Raw genomic sequence first — 16,942 nt, 5'->3', positions numbered from 1 at the left:
CAGGGGAGGACAGGGAGGAGCCAAGAAGCGTGCATACTGTTCAGCACTCTTCCTACAGAGGAGAACGGCACCCTCCTCCTGGGCGCACTGCAGGACAGCTGGATTCTGACCTCGGCTGAGCTCATTCTCGACAGTACTGACATTCGGGAATCCCTTATTCATAATTTTTATTGACCCCTGTCATGTAAAAGATCCCAAGAAAGTATGGAAGTATGTTTACATTTTGTGTGTTCCATTTTAAAAACAGTGTGTATGGCGTTTTAACTTTTTTTACCAGAAAAATTGGTGAAATGATGTTTTATGCATCCTAAGGTTAAGCTTTAGAGCCTGTAAGGATTCAGCTAGGCATTTTATTCCTCTGATTTACGGATTAATGAGGCTTCATGATATAATCTCTACTTCTGTTTGGATCCTATTTCAATAAATCCTCTTGCCCCAAACATCCCCCAAAAATCCATGCTGTAAGGAAAAAAATTACCATATTCCGCCAACTTTAGAAACAAAGGATCCAGCCTTCTGCATCATTGTGGGAAGACTCTCTGATGACCGTTCTCACCAGCTTTGTGGCCAGAGTCAGGGTGGTGGAAGTGCCACAAGCCTGGATCTCAGGCTCCCTGTGGACTGAGACCCCACACAGCTCCTGGTTGCCTATGAGCCCTGGAATTATTGTTCTGTGACTGTCTGGGGCAGCCGCTCACCACCGTCCTGCCACACTGTCTGAACCATTCTGGACACCTTGCATATTTATAAGGAAGAAAAAACCTTTTCCCCCCTCATTTCTTTTAGTTTGTATGAATCAAGCAAAGTCTATGCAGTAGAAAGGTTTTGGAGGACTTCCCTGGTGATCCAGTGGATAAGAATCTACCTGCCAATACAGGGCACACGAGTTCGAGTCCCTGGTCGGAGAAGATCCCACGTGCCTCAGGGCACCTAAGCCCATGCGCCACAGTTGCTGATCCCAGGCACCTAGAACCTGTGCTCTGCAACAAGAGAAGCCCCCACAGTGCAAAGCCTGGGCACTGCAGCTAGAGAAAGCTCACACGCAGCAATGAAGACCCAGAACAGCCAAAATAAATAAACACTTAAAAAGGTTTTAGAAAGATGTGTCTCTTTTTGAAAATGCCTCACAATATGCTTAAAACACAGCATGGTAAGGGGACCAACGAATCTGGGCCATATTTTCTTTAATGTACAGAAGTCAAACCCCTTGTTGGTGGCTGTCTTGCAGTCTGCTGATGTTTTCTGCCATCCACAGGCATACCAACGTTTACAGATCCAGCAGCAGATGCTACAGGCCCAGCGGAACGTTTCCGGACCCATGAGACAACAGGAGCAGCAAGTAGGGGCCCCCGGACAACAGAGCCGGGTCGCTGCCCGCCCCCTCCCCCGACCTTGTCAGGCTGTCGCTGATGATGGCTCTGCCAGGCAGCCTCCCCTTGAGAAAGGCCCCGGATCACCTGGGCTGGGGTGGAGGTGGACCCAGGCGCTGCCCCCCAGCCCTGCTGACCGCTTGTCATCCCCCCCCGCCAACCCACAGGTTGCGCGCACAATCACTAACCTGCAGCAGCAGATCCAGCAGCACCAGCGCCAGCTGGCCCAGGCCCTGCTTGTGAAGCCGCCGCCCCCGCCGCACCTGTCTCTGCACCCCTCTGCAGGCAAATCGGCCCTGGACAGCTTCCCCCCCCACCCCCAGGCCCCCGGCCTCCCTGAGCTGCAAACCAAAGAGCAGCAGTCTTCTTCACCCAGCACCTTCGCCCCCTACCCTCTCGGTGAGTCGGGGCCTGCGTGCACCCACCGTGTGCCCGTTCCAGCGGAGCCCGAGCCAGGCTGCCTCGGGGCTCCTTCTAAGGGCGGGCTCACTGTCCGCGCAGAGCTTGGGGTCTGCTGGGCCCAGAGGTGTTTTCAGTATAAAATTTCCGAAGATACTTCCAGCGGGAGCTCCAGGCCGAGCTCACCCCCACTGTAGTGGAGTCTGCACTTTGTTAAATATTTGGCCATGAATTAAGACTTAGATTGCTTCTCTAGGAGAGCGTTAGACAGTAATCATTTGGAGGAAGAGCAGACATGTCCTAACAGTGCTTTTTCTTTTAGCTGGACTGAACCCAAACATGAACGCCAGCAGCATGGACATGACCGGTGGTTTGTCAGTGAAGGACCCATCTCAGTCCCAGTCGCGCCTCCCTCAGTGGACTCACCCCAACCCGATGGATAACTTACCCGGTGCTGCTTCTCCGCTCGACCAGAACCCCAGCAAGCATGGTATGTCCAAGCTGAGGAGCCCCAGGGTCTGGTCACTTCTGTTCTCCTTGCTCATCATCCTCATCTCGTCACTTGTGCGTGTGTGCGCGCGTGCCGGCACACACGTGCACGTGCTCAGTCATGTCCAGCTCTTTGCAGCCCCATGGACTGTAGCCCACAAGGCTCCTCTGTCCATGGAATTTCCCAGGCAAGAGTACTGGAGTGGGTTGCCACTTCCTTCTTGAGGGGATCTTCCAGACCCTGGGATCAAACCCATGTCTCTCGTGTCCCCTACGTTGGCAGGTGGATTCCTTACCACTGTGCCACCTGGGAAGCCCTTTGTTACTTACACTGCATTTCTAGTCTAAGAATTCAGTGCTGAAATCTGAACAGAAAATATTTCAAAAGGCCAAACCAAACAAACATGGAGATACAGAGTATTGGTAACCAGAGGGGAAGGGGTGGGTGGAGCGCGAAATGGGGAAAGGGGGTCAGCTGTGGTGATGGGTGGAAACCAAGAGTTGGTGGTGAGCACCCCGTGGCGTGGACACAAGTTGAAATGCAGTGTCGTACTCGTAGACTTAGATAACATTAGAAACCAGTGTTGCCTCAATAATAATAGAGAAAGAAGCCTGGCAGGCTACAGTCCATTGCTTTTTTTTTTTTTTTAATTTTATTTTATTTTTAAACTTTACATAATTGTATTAGTTTTGCCAAACATCAAAATGAATCCACCACAGGTACAGTCCATTGCTTTTAAAGAGTCGGACATGACTTAGCAACTAACCAACAGCAATATATCTTTCATTTACTAGAGTATGTAACACCCTATCTAGTCAATGACCAAATCTCTTGACGCCTCAACTTTCACACCTGAGCTATTAATCGAGAAGTAATTAAAAGTGCCCCAGAGCAGCAAAGAATACAGGTCATGGCTGCACACTTGTAACGTATATCTGTATCTTCAACCAAAAACTTGTCTGAAAGAAAATTTTTTCAATAAAATGATTAAATGCAATAGGAAAATCTAATGCTTAGAAAAGATAAAAAGCAAAAATGCTAATAACCATGGAATTCCCTGGAGGTCCAGTGGTTAGCACTGGACACTTTCACTGCGTGGGCCCAGGTTCAATCCCTATTCTGGGAACTAAGATCCCACAAGCCACTCAGCCCAAAAAAAAAAAAAGAAAATGCTAATAACCATAGGCGGTGATCTCACTGTTAAGCATTGAATTTAGCTCTTAATTTCCTGGTAGCATAAACAGCAAAGGAAATTTGATAGGGAACATAATTCTCTCTTGATATAAAGCACTCTAAAAAGAAAAAATTCTCCCTAATGATTAGTTCTACAGGAAAATCATCACATGGTATCCAGGCACTCTCCTTGGAGGAGAGCGCTCAGTCGCCCGGGGAGGTAGGGTTAGGCCTCCAAGGCCACACAGAGGCCAGCGGATGAGGGGAGGGACGCGGACGACATCAAGGACAGCAGTTGACCACGGACACTCGCTGGCTGTCCCCAGAGAGCTCCGCCATGGTGTGGGTGTGCATTTATCGAGAATTCCAAATGACAAACTGGAAGAATTCTTAAAGAGTGTGTCTTGCAAGGTCGAGTCTGGGCTGGCTGAGATAGTCGCTTCCCCTGGAGAGCGCTGGCCACAGGGAGGCTGGCAGGAGAGGGCGAGGCCCATCCCCGGGGCCAGGGGCGCCCGCTCACTCCGCTCTTTGTGTCCTGCCCCCATCCAGGTGCTATCCCTGGAGGTCTGAGCATCGGACCACCAGCCAAGTCCTCCATTGACGACTCCTATGGCCGGTACGATTTAATCCAGAGCAGCGAGTCACCAGCCAGCCCTCCTGTAGCTGTTCCCCATAGCTGGTCACGTGCCAAATCCGACAGTGATAAAATCTCAAACGGCTCCAGCATCAACTGGCCCCCAGGTAAGAGCATGCAGTGCTTCCATGCTTCAGCAGGACTCTAGCCAAGCCCGAGGGAGCGATGAGGCCCAAGAGAAGCCAGGACCCAAGCTCAGCATCCTGGGAGCACGAGCCCCATGGCTTTGGCTTTTTCATTGGCAATACCTTCACAGATAAATCGTGGGTGTTGTTGGCATCACAGGCTTTTCTGTAGCCCTCAGGGCGGGTGCTGTGTTCCATCCGCTCAAAATGTGTCCGGGCTTTATACTCCCACGTGAACACGTTTTTAGTTTAGTTCTGGTACCTAGTTTGCTCCGAAGGACTGATGCTTTACTGAAGGAAGTCTAAAGTGTGCCTCTGAATTAGCAGACTGTAAACATTTCCGTAAATTATCATGAAGCAACACGAAGGTGCTCTAATACTCATATTTGAAATTTTCCAGAATTCCATCCTGGTGTTCCCTGGAAAGGACTTCAGAACATAGATCCGGAGAATGACCCCGACGTCACTCCTGGAAGTGTCCCCACCGGGCCCACCATCAACACCACCATACAGGATGTCAACCGCTACCTCCTCAAGAGTGGAGGTGAGGGGGTGCCCTGCCCACATCTGTGGGGTGTTCTCTGTGCGGGCATTCTGCTCTGGGCAGCAGGCGGGTGTGGGAAGCGAGGCAGGGGAGTGTCAGACACTACCTCCTCAAGAGTGGAGGTGAGGGGGTGCCCTGCCCACATCTGTGGGGTGTTCTCTGTGCGGGCATTCTGCTCTGGGCAGCAGGCGGGTGTGGGAAGCGAGGCAGGGGAGTGTCAGACACATCTGATAGGAACTCTCTCGCCATCAGACGCAGCATAAGGGAAAGTCGACCAGTGCTTATTGGAAAATGGAGATAGCTTTGGGCTCTGTGTCCCTGCTGGATTTATTAATACACGGTGCTTATGCATCTCTTGTTATAAAATAACAATGTTAGCCATCAAGCTTTTTAAGGAAAAGGTTTCCACTTGAAATCTCTTTGAACTGGAAGTGAATTGGCCACTTACTCATCCATCTCAGGCAATTTTTCCTTTCCTCAAAATGTCTGGTAAAAAGACTGAAGTCATTCCCCAGGTCCTTTTTCCTGGCACAAACTCCTGATGCTATAAAGCTTGGCACACCCTGTTTAGGCTTAAGGATCCAGTTGGCAAAAGTGATGAGCTGAGCTGTGAGGTTACAGAACATAAACGCAGATTCAGTTGCAAAACTGAGGAGGGCAGTAGCTCGCCTTCCCTTGAGGCCCACAGATGCAGACGCTCTGTGAGTGCCAGGGCTAACACACCTCTCTCCTCAGCATTCTAGTAGCAGAAAGAACAGCCAGCTTACCCGCAATGCTCAGCACTAGCAAGGCCACTCGGGTATTTCCCGAAACGTTAGTTTAGCTTTCTGGCTAACATATGGCCTGTGGGGAGAGGCCTCCTTGTCGGTGGTTCTTTGAAGTGATAGGATTCCACGCATGCCTGTGGCTCAGGTCGAAGGGCGGCGTAGACCTCCGCCTTCCCATCTAATGCAGGGCATTCCTGTGGCAAGGCAGCAGTGTCTCAGAGCAGGGCGGTCGCAGGCCTCCCCGTGGCTGGGACGGATGACTGAGAAAGAGAGGCTCGAGGCTACGGATCTGGAGCCTGTTTGAGGTGGGAGGGTTTGGGGGAGACTCGCCCCTCGGGACACTGCGTGTGGCTGCAGGGCTGTGCTGAGCGAAGGGGTGATTCGGTGTGTTTGGGCTGGTGGAGGGTGGGTGAGCGTGCCCATCCGGGCAGTAGAAGACCTTAGAAAGAGTCAAGGCTGCTCAGCGCAGAGTGGAGCTTCCTGACCGGTGTCCGGTGTCAGCCCACGGTCCCTGGCACCTGGGGCGCGCAGGCCACCTCCACCTTACACACGAGTGCCGTGAAGCGACACAGGCGTCCTGGAGGGCAGGGGGTCCTGAGGGCAGAGCCGAGCGGGCGAGACAGATGTCAGGGCAGAGGAAAGCTAAGCGTCCCAGGCCCTGGCAGCAATGGGACGTCAGCAGGACAGAGCCTCTAGTGCCCTGTGTGACCCAAGGGCGAGTCCCAGGCAGCTCCACCGCAAGACCAGGCCTCACCCAGGAAAGGGCCCCCACCTGCTGGTGTTATCTGAGAGGAGGGAGCAGAGGAGCAGATCTCCATGTAGAACCTGTTTACAGAAAGCACCACGGCCTCCGGGCCAGGAGTAAACGGCCATGGCCAGACCCTGCAGACCGCCCCTCTCCGGGACCCCCTTGTGTTCCCCACACGCGAGGGGCTTCAGGCACCCCAGGGGCTGAGCTTGCTCAGGACCCAGCCACAAAAGACTGTCGTATTCTTGAGTGATTAGCTTAATCTAAAATACAAAGGACAAAAAATTGAAAAAATATGCCCTGGAAGGAAAAAGAGTAAGAAATAACCACTAACCTCTTTGATGTTGGCTTATTTATTTTACATATTTTCTTAATGGAGTTTTCTGTTTTCTTTTACTGAGTACCTTAGGTGTTGGGGTTTTATTTACATTTTTGGCTTTTATTTTCATTGGTGTTAAGCTCTGATTTGGTATTAAGATTTCACTTTAGCCCCATATTTGTTTGGGTATTATTTATAGTGCTAACCGTTAGGAGGTGAATGTTAGCCAGGTGATAAAGGCAGTTGTGCCAGTGCCTGACAAATGGATACTAAAAAGGAAAATTAGCCGTCGTTTTATGGGATAGATTCCACTATTGCACTAAAAATGTCAAACTAGAACACTGTTAAAACCCAAGTGCTCTACCATTAACTATAAAAGAAGTACCATGTTGGGTTAAATAGTCCATAATTTGGAATCTCGAGTTGATTGCATTTTGTTCGTAAATTGAAGCAGAGGGTTTAGGAACTAAGGTTAGGTTGTCAGTAGAGCTGACGTCTTTTAAAATCAAAGACCTGCAGATTACAAATACATTCTCGCGTTCCTCAGCTCTGGCGCCCTATTCTGAGGAGGTCAGTTACAGCAGGGCTGCCGTGAACAGCCGTGCAGGTTGTAGACTGCACAAGCCTGGGAGGTGCCACACACCTGGCAGTCCCTGTGAAAGATACTCCTGAGGTTGTTCAGCACCCCGTCCCAGGTGGGGCCCTGCATCGGGGGCCGCATGTCTTTTGAGATTCTGTTCGTGGTGGTAAACTTGACTACCAGACTGCTCTGTGCCCCTGTCCCCTCCGAGCCAGCTCGCACACACCAGCCAAGTCCCTTCCCGCATCTGAAGAGCTCTGGTCCATCCCGTTTTTAGCACACTGTCGCCCTGCGTCATCCTTCTCCTTCCTTTGCTTCCTCCTTGCCTCAGAGAACAGACCTGGTGACGCGGAAACAGCACCGCAGGGGTGCTTGGGGGGCCCACCCGTCAGCCCCCTCCCAGGATAGGAACAGGGTCCTCAACAGCAGGAGGGGCGAGTCTGGAGACCCGGTGGCTCACGTCAATGCGGTTGCCAGTACATGTTTCCCGGATGTTTCTGTGTTCAAGAGAGAAATACGAACCTGGGCAAGGAGTCAGGGAAAGGACCAGTCTCTTTAGGGCAAAATCTGTAACAAAAAGCTTGGAGTTTTATTTCATTTTATTCAGTTTTGTAGGTATTGCTGGAGGTATGAAAAGATGGAGGTCTGCCCTGAGTTTTTATTTTTATCTTACCTGGAAGGGGAAATCCATGGGATCCTTCCAAACCCTGACGTGTTGTTGAAAACACCCTGTGGTCATTCTCTCCTCTCCAGCTTCCTGGTCTCCAACACCCCACACCCCAGCCCCTTCCCCAGGGCCTCTCGCAAGGCCCGGGCGCCCCAAAGCACAGTGCGCCTGTGTCTTCCTGTCCTCACTGTGGTCCCGGCCCCGTCACGTGCTCATTTCCCACCATTTCCGTAAACACAGCCTTGGAGATTGCTTCTCGGGCGCTAGGGCTCTTCCCCCCTGGGGCTGAGTGGCTCGCCCCACTGGCCTGTGCTCGCCTCTCTCAGAGTGCCGCCTTTGGTTCTGCAGGGTCCTCCCCACCGTCATCTCAGAACGCCGCGCTGCCTCCCTCGAGTGCCTGGCCGCTCGCTGCCTCCGGCCACAGTCGCGCTTTCAGCAGCCTTGCGCCCGCTCCTACTGTTGCAGGTACGCACCTGGCCTCTCAACGTGCAGGTCGCCTTTTCTCTCTTTCTCCAAACAAGACTGATGGCCTGGCTTTTCCTGGTGGTCTGTCTGCTCCCCTCCAAGCTGGAAGGCCACATGGAGTGATGGAGAGTGAGCCCAAGCTTTGCCGAGCAGAAATGGGGCCTTGGGCACTGCTCACCCCCTCTCTGGGGAGTGGGGATGTTGACACCTCCTGTCACAAAGATCCTGGGGTTATAGAAGCTCCCCAGCACGAGACGCAATACCGCTACTGCCTAAACGTGTCTGCTTCCCCCTCCCCTCCCACTTCCCCCCAACCATCCTCTTATGACCACAAAACCAGGGGTATATAAAACTCACAGACTTGAAGGCAGCAGCTGCTGGGAACTGCTGTTATCAACTTAACTCCCATCGCTCAGATCCATGCGGTGCCTGGGTTATTCCTCTCACTGTAGGCTTTACAAGTCTTTCCAGTAAGACATTTCTTTTAGGCTTAAAGGAGAATTGAGAATTAATTTGTCATAATAACTCTGAAGGAATTTTTACCTGGAAATGTTAAGACAAGGATATAAAGAGATGTGGACATACATACAGTGTGGATAGGTTTGCAGAAAGATGTGGAATTTAAGTAGAGTGTGTTGTTTATAAGTTTCTTCAACTGTGTTTCTGCATTCCACCAACCTTCTTGTCTAGCTGTTGTTTAAACCAGCGTCAGAATGCTGTAGGAATTCTCTTTATACCAGTGCCTCGGGGAGAAAGTAGTTCCACTGTAATTTAGCAACTTATTTAAAAAAGAGAGCAAGAACTTCTGCATTACTTCTAGTCCTTCTAATGTTTATTCTCTCTCATGTTTACACAGGGGATGTATTAGGCCGTTAAAACTTCCCGGTCATTTGGCCAAAAAAATGAGCAAACAAAATCATCTTCCATTATCTTGGGCCATTTTTTTCTGGCGTTTCAGTTTTCCTGATCAGGGACTCCTGTGCTCAAATGAGCCTTTGTTGTCGTGAAGCTGCAGTCGGCCCCCAGCAGCCAGGGTGGAAGGGGCGCCCCCATGCAGGGCTGGTGCCCGCCTGGCGCTGCGGGGCTGGTGCCCACCTGGCGCTGCAGTGCAAGCCCAGGAGCAGGGCAACAGCAACCTCTCTGCATGCTGCCCTCGCCACACTGGGTTCCTGAGGCAGCTGTGTGGCAGGTCCCTGGGCACAGGAGGGGTCAGGGCTGGTAGTCATCATGGGCTTTGTTTTTTGTTTTTTCCGCAAAGAGACTTACAACAGGCTTTCCCCAGCCAAGGTGCCCAGATGCCAATCCTTGGGGCACCTGGCCCACACCCACTTCTGCAGGTGCAGAGAGCGGGTCTCCAAGCTGTGGAGATAGTGCTGGGAGATGCAAGTTCAGGCGGGTTACATCAAAGGGCGTGTTGCTTTGCTAGGAGACTGACACCTAAAGAAGTAGCACAAAGGTGTATATATATGTGTGTGTGTGTATATATGTGTGTGTGAGGGCCTCGACCTTGATTAATTTGATATGCGATAAGACGTGTCCCAGCAGAATTTATGAAATTAGCTTTAGCACTGAACCACAAAAAAGTGCTCTTTTTCTGGCGAGCTCGTGTCTGATGCCCGTAGCAAATTGAGTATCAGCAATCCTGGCAGGATCTATACAGCCACCGGCAGACTGTGTCTCTGGGCAAAAATTCAGAGGACAGCCTGCGGTCCTCAAGTTGGGGGGCTTGATGGGGTGCTTCCCTCGGGTCCCGCAGTCTGCTGGAGCCAGAGCTCTCCTGGCACGAGTCCCCAGACGCTTTGTGACCTCTTGGTCTCAAGAATACCCATGCTCCGTTTCTCCGCCTTTCTAGGTAAGCTGTCAGACATCAAATCGACGTGGTCCTCTGGCTCTGCCTCCCACACGCAAGCCTCTCTGTCTCACGAACTGTGGAAGGTGCCCAGAAACACTACTGCACCCACAAGGCCCCCGCCAGGGCTAACCAACCCCAAGCCTTCCTCTGCCTGGGGAGCCAGTCCCCTCGGCTGGACCAGCTCTTACTCCTCGGGTACGCGTCCATTCTCACATCCGGATGGGTGAGGGGTGGGAGTGTCTGTGCCTAACCCACTTTCCCTTAGGGAAGGTAGGTGCCATCATATTGTCCTGCAGCTTCTTCAGAAGGACTCCCAGATGGCTGAGGGGGGCTGGGGTACCTAGACTCTCGGGGATTGTCCAGGCCCAGGCTCTGCTGCCCATGTTTCAGCGTCAGCCCTGGGTGTTAGCATACACAGCTTTGCTCTGAGCCAGGAGGTCCCAGGGGTCTCGGCACACACTGAGGGGCCACACTGAGCCCTCAGAGAGGCACGTTCACCCAGCATGAGGGACTCCACGCCCAGTGTGAGCACAGCGCCCTGTCCCAGGGGGCTTCCTCGGGCCCCTCTGAACTGCGGGGATGAGGGGGTGCACAGGGAATTTACACCACTGAGAGTGAAGCCAGCCTGCGAGTCTGCGTGTTTTGCCAGCAAGTGGGTTGAGAGCATTGATTCTAAAGTTGAGAGGGGCAGGGGGCAGAGGAGGAGACCAAGACTCCCGGCAATTCTCGAGTCTCTGCCGCCACACCTGCCCCTGCGGGTCTGCAGGGACCCCGAGTCTGGGTTGGTTTCCAGGGGTGACAAGGCTGGGAGCGCAGGCTTTTTGCGAGCCGCGTGCGGGGGCCTGGGGCGCTGGGGAGAGCGGTCTGACTCGGCGCAGCCTTGGTGACCGGCTTCCCCCCTGGGCGCAGGTTCCGCCTGGAGTACCGACGCCTCAGGAAGGACAAGCAGCTGGCTCGTTCTCCGCAACCTCACACCCCAGGTACAGGCAGCTGGTGGGGGTATGCAGGCCCGAGGGCCTTGTCCATGACCCAAGGCCTCGCTCGGTCCAAAGGCAGTGCGGGCAGCGGTGGTCATTTACCTGTGTTCTGGTGAACTGTTGACTTTTCACCCCTCTGAGGCTCGAAGAGTGCACCCTGATAAACAGAGCAACTCACCCTCACCTGCACCCGCTCCAGGACGACGTGGCCTGTGCTCATGCGTCCCGGGGGCTGGGACCGCAAGGCTCAGGGTGAAGCGCTCTGGTGAGGAGTGGGGCGGAGCTGTAGCAGGGTTCTCTCCTCCTGACAGCCCAGCTCACGAACCAGGGGGAAATGTCCAGGACTGTAAATTACATGGGGAACGCCCAGGTGCACAAGGTTAAAACCGCAGTCCGTGTCCGAAGCCCTCTGAGACAGACATCGTCCCGGGGTACTGTGGACCCGGTTTCATAAAGCTCGTCTCTGAAGTGCAGAGTGATGACTGCCCAGGACTCGCGTGACCGCCCTTCCTCTTCCTCACTCAGATCGACGGCTCCACCCTGCGGACGCTGTGCCTGCAGCACGGGCCCCTCATCACGTTCCACCTGAACCTGACGCAGGGCCACGCCGTGGTCCGCTACAGCTCCAAGGAGGAAGCCGCCAAGGCCCAGAAGTCCCTGCACATGTGCGTCCCGCCCGCCCGCCCTCCCCGCCCGCCCTGGCTGCGGCCCGCGGCGCTCAGCCTGGGCCCCGGGAGCGTCCTGGGGCCTCCGAGGCACAGCGGGCCCCCCGGGCGCGTTGTCCACTGGCTCACGGTCTGGAGGCTGGACGTCCGGCAGAGTGTGGGCAGGGTCACCTCCCCCCAGGGCCTCTGCTCCGCTTGCACACAGCTGCCTTCTGCTGTGTCTCCACATTGCTCCATCTGAATGTGTCCCGACGTCCTCTCCTTCTAGGGACAGTGGTGCAAGTGAGTTAGGGCCACCCTCATGACCTCGCACGTGTGTGCTCGTTGCTCAGTCGTGCCCAACTCAGCATCCCCATGGACGATAGTCCTCTAGGCTCCTCTGTCCGTGGGATTCTCCAGGCAAGGATACTGGAATGGACCGCCATTTCCTACTCTAGGGCTCTTCCTGACCAGAGATGGAACCTGCATCTCTTGAGTCTCCTGCATTGATAGGTGCATTCTTTACAAAAAGCACATCTTACTTCAATTCTCTCTTTAAAGACTCTCTCCAAACACAGGCACAATGAGGTCTCAGGGTTTCAACATATGAATTTGAAGGGATGCAATTCACCCCATGAGAGGTGTCTTGTGACATATCGGTTTCCCCTGCTGCCAAAGTGCCAAGGCTCTCCCCCCTCCCTCCTACCCCGGACGGAGTGGGGCTCCAGGAGAGACCCAGGGATGAAAGAAGCTTCTCGCCATGGATGTCCCCAGGCATGCGCATGGCAGTGCCCACTCCTGGGCCTAGTAGTGTTCCCTGCAGCCGACTCCTCTCCCCTGATTACAGGACTCCAGTTAGATGTCGTGAGTAGGCCTTCTCGGCAGTGTCACTTGAGGTGTGGGCCCCAGAAATCAGTCATGCCTGTTTTCAGCCCAGGATGAACTGCACTGACCCTAAACGATGCCCACCTTCAGTGGTCCATGCATGCACATCCTTAAGAATGTGCTCTCGATACCACCACCACACAGCTGCTAGAAATCTAAAGCAAGGGGGAAAAGCTCGTACTCTGGCCTTGGAAACAGCTGTAGTAAAGCGTGAACTGCTGGACTGTTTCTGGGTGGCCTGTGACATGAAGCCTCCAGCTGTCCTTTTCCTGTTTTAAAAGAACAACAGCACAGGAAAGCCAACAAGGAGGACACAGGAAGACTCACAGCTGCTCCGCTCACATGGCCCCCCGTTCTGCTTTCTGTGTTTGTGGCTTTTTTGAGTTTTTGTTTTGAGATCTGACCGACGCACGGCAGCGGTGTGTCACTTCAGAGGCGTAGCGCCTGTTGTCCTGGTACGTTTCTGTAACTGCCAAATGCTCACCACCGTGTGAGCTAACAGGACACCAGGGCACATAATTATTACTTCCTATTTGTGGTGAAAACATTGAAGATCTGCTCTGTCAGCAGCTTTGACATAAACGATACAGAACTGTTAACTGTGGTCACCAGGCTGCACCTTCCCTCCCCAGAACTTAGTCATCTAACCAGACGTCTGTACCCTTTAACCAGCCTCTGCCATCTCTCCACCCACAGCTCCTGGAAACCACCATTCTACTCCCAAATGTGTCTACAAGTTTGGCTTTTTGGGGGTTCCAAATAAAAAATATCGTGCAGTATTTATCTGATCTTTGACTTACCTCCCTTAGCATAAGGTCCTCAGGATTAATCTGTTTTGTTGAAGGATTTCCTTCTTTCTTGTGCCTGCACAGTAGTCCATTGTCTGTGTGTGTGCATGTCTGTGTCTGTGTGTGTGTGTGTGTATGCACACACACACCCCTCACATTTTCTTTGTTGACTACTAGCTTGTAGCCATATCTTGACTATTTATAAATAATGCTGTGGTTAAACCAGGGGTTCAGATGTCTATTAGTATTTCTGTACTGTCAGTTATAATGCCTCCCTTTCGTTTCTGATTTTGTGTCCTCTTTTTTTTTTTCTTGGTTAGTCTAGCTAAGGATTTGTCGAGTTTGTGTTATCTTCTCAAAAACACCAACCCTTATTTCCATTGCCGCCCTGCCCTTCCAGGTGTGTTCTGGGAAACACTACCATCTTGGCCGAGTTCGCCGGCGAAGAAGAAGTGAACCGTTTCTTAGCCCAAGGCCAAGCACTGCCACCCACCTCCAGCTGGCAGCCCAGCCCAGGGACCAGCCAGACGCGGCTGGGCACCTCGGGCAGCGCCCACGGCCTGGTGCGGAGCGACGCCGGCCACTGGAATGCCCCGGGGCTGGCCGGCAAAGGGAGCAGCGACCTGCTGTGGGGCGGGGTCCCCCAGTACTCGAGCAGCCTGTGGGGCCCCCCCAGCAGCGACGACGGCAGGGTCATCGGAAGCCCCACCCCGCTGAACACGTTGCTCCCTGGCGACCTTCTCAGTGGGGAGTCCATCTAGCCCCGGGGGGCCCCGCGGGTGCCGCGGTCACCAGCTGCAGGAGGACACGCTGACCCTTTCCAGCCCGGGTGTTGCTGAGGACCCCGCCGACCGGAGCTGCCCGGCAGCCCTTTCGAGTACCTCTGTCCAGTACTGAAGACGAGCCTTGGCCACACGCAGGCCTTGCGAACTGTCCCCGAGACAGTGCGGCCGCGCCGGGGCAGCGTCACGCGTCACGACAGGATGCTTCTCACAGCTTTTTATTTGGTGTCGTCTTACGTTTGTACGGTGTGTTGTCATTTTGATTTTTTTTTTTAAGTATAAAAGCTGCTTAGAATAGTTCTATCATGAAGGGCACTTTTCAGATTGTGGGCTGGAAAGGGTTATTTTATCAAGGGAGGGAGGGGTGGGGAGGGAGGGAGGGAGACGAGAAAGCCTATTTAAAACGAGCCTGTGATGATTATGCACATTACCAGAGGCGGCCCCGTAATCAGGGGGAGCTGGCGTCCGCCACCGGGACGCGGTCCGCGGCCCCGACCGGGAGCCGAGTGGAAGGAGCGGTCTGTGCTCTGCTCTCTGTCCCCACGGGTCCGCCTATGCACATTACCCTTGTTTCATTACTTTTTCATGTCATTTTTTTTAATCCCCCCAAAAAAATATTTTTTAAAAGTTAAAAAAAAAGACATATCAAACATGCAAATACTTGAATCCAGCAGGCCAATAATGAAATGTGAACACTTTCTAATTCTACACTTCCAGGTTGACATCAGTACGCAGAAACAGGCTCTAGGAAACATTTCTAAGTTGACAGCCTATATGTGTGTGTGTGTGTGTGTGTGTGTGTGTGTGTGTTGAAACAAGCGTGTGTGCCTGCGTGCTTTCTGTGTTCATATGTTAAGTGTGTGAGGGATGTAACTGTGGGTTTTCCCTTTTATTCAGTATGTGCTTTTTTTTTTTTTTTTTTTTTTTGGCGCATTGGTCAAATGTTTGTTGTTTATTATTAGCTTCTAACTTTGCACTGAGTGTCCCTGCCCTTCCTCTAGCTAATCCTATACGTTCAAGAAAATTCACAGGACAGGGCCGGTGACAATTCATGTGTAAATGTTTACTCAAGGACTCTGTTAATTGCGTTTAAAAAAATTACAGTGTATATCTCTGGAGAAATAATATGTATACCTACCTTTAGCAGCTTTTTATCGTGGACTAATGCAAGAAAATTATTACCAGAGTATTGCACCATTTTTCCATTTGGAATATAAAGTTAAAGAGAAAAAAGGAAAAAAAAAAAAAAAACTCGCTGAACTGTGGCCATAGATCCTTGCAGAGGATGGATGGTTCCTCGAGAGGAGCGGAGACAAGCACTTGGGTGTGGGTTGTGACTGCTTTTGTCGGAGCCAGTGGTGACGGCTCCCACCTGTTTACAGACCTTTTTTTTTTTCTCCTTCAGACTTTAAAAATAAAAAATTTTAAAAAGGAATTTAAAGAAAAAAAGAAAAAAAAAAAAAAGACTTCTGTCGTAAAGAAACCTATTTTCAGAACGCAGATCCGCTGCTTCAGAGCTCTGGGATGGAACAGTGTTGCTTTCCCCTCCGGCCGTCGCCGTGGACTCGCCGACGGTCCCCTTCGTCGAGGCGACGAGCTGTGGTCACTGTCTTGCACACGCGGACGCGCGCTCAGGAAAACCAGGGTTCCCGAGGGACAGCTCCACACCATTTCATGTGTTTCGTCACCCAACTCCTAGCACTGAAGATGTTATTAAAAAAAATAATAATACAAAATAAAGGAAAAAAAAATAAGAAAAAAGAGGAAAAAAAAAAACCACAAAGAAGAAAGATACCTAATCTCTAACGTGTAGCAGTTACGTATGTACCAAATAATGGACTCAAAGGAAATAGATGTTCGAAGAGTGCTTTATATATTAAAAATTGCTTTATGTTTAAAAAAAAATGATCAATGTTTTGATTGTTTTGCAAGAAAGAGACAATGGAGTAACATACCCTCAAGTATGTTTAAAAAAAAAAAAAAAATATATGAACATGTGCTCCCTGCCTGCTTGATCAGGAAACTTGTGCATTACATTTTTTTTAATTAGCTTTTTAATGGTTTTATCAAAACAAAACAAAAAAGCAAAAAACAATTTAAAAAAAAAAGACAAAAAACGAAAAGAAAAAAAAAAGTTCCTGCAAAATTGCAGATCAACAAAAGCTGGTTTTATAGAGGATCATGAACTATGCACAAACTGGTTCGAGACTTTTTTCTCAAGTTCAGTAGTGTATTTAGCTAAACAGACCTTCCTCAGAGTAAGCGCATCTCATTTGCCATTACCTGTGCTCTGTATATTTGATGTACACGTCCCCACACATGTACACCAAATATATGTGCGTGCGTGCGTGTGTGCCCGTGAGCACCTAGACATACAGCTTCCCATGCTGCATTTAGCATCGAGTTGTAGAAAACTGATATTTTTAAATTGGGGATGGAAGTAAAGAATCTCTCCGTTTTCGTTTTTTTTGTTGTTGTTGGGGTGGGATTTGTTGGGGTTTTGTTTTTTTTGTTTTGTTTTTTGACCTTTTATTTCGAATTAAAGACGTCTGTAACTCTGAGATTAAAAGACAAGTTTGTGGCTTTTAATGTCTTTCCTCATAGAATGTGATTGTTGAAGAAAATGCACCGACAGTTGCTTTCAAAAGTACAATGCTTTGTTGAATCTTAATAAATGGCAATTCTTTTTTTCTTGGCTATTCGAATAAATGCGTTTTTTATTTTTATTTTTCA

General features: G+C 51.2%; 1 protein-coding gene across 7 annotated transcripts in view; it reads left to right on the top strand.

Moving 5' to 3' along the window:
• TNRC6C (trinucleotide repeat containing adaptor 6C) overlaps positions 1-16,906 on the top strand; it is a 115,924-nt gene extending 99,018 nt beyond the window's left edge. For 4 of the 7 annotated variants that reach the window (XM_015458998.3, XM_010816590.4, XM_015458995.3 and 1 more), the window contains 10 exons: positions 1,256-1,339; positions 1,538-1,769; positions 2,092-2,259; positions 3,982-4,173; positions 4,592-4,735; positions 8,165-8,281; positions 10,134-10,328; positions 11,043-11,113; positions 11,636-11,775; positions 13,828-16,906. In XM_015458998.3, coding sequence (XP_015314484.2) covers positions 1,256-1,339; positions 1,538-1,769; positions 2,092-2,259; positions 3,982-4,173; positions 4,592-4,735; positions 8,165-8,281; positions 10,134-10,328; positions 11,043-11,113; positions 11,636-11,775; positions 13,828-14,188 — 1,704 coding nt within the window. In that variant the 3' untranslated portion in view covers positions 14,189-16,906. The remainder of the gene's footprint in view (positions 1-1,255; positions 1,340-1,537; positions 1,770-2,091; positions 2,260-3,981; positions 4,174-4,591; positions 4,736-8,164; positions 8,282-10,133; positions 10,329-11,042; positions 11,114-11,635; positions 11,776-13,827) is intronic. The other 3 variants (XM_059878357.1, XM_005221299.5, XR_009491605.1) reach the window with 2 other exon arrangements.
• Positions 16,907-16,942: the final 36 nt, after the last annotated feature.

This window comes from Bos taurus, chromosome 19 (assembly GCF_002263795.3).
Source record: "Bos taurus isolate L1 Dominette 01449 registration number 42190680 breed Hereford chromosome 19, ARS-UCD2.0, whole genome shotgun sequence".
Classification (NCBI taxonomy): domain Eukaryota; kingdom Metazoa; phylum Chordata; class Mammalia; order Artiodactyla; family Bovidae; genus Bos; species Bos taurus.
The sequence above is the reverse complement of the archived record's forward strand: the minus strand, read 5'-3'. Positions and strand labels throughout refer to the sequence as shown.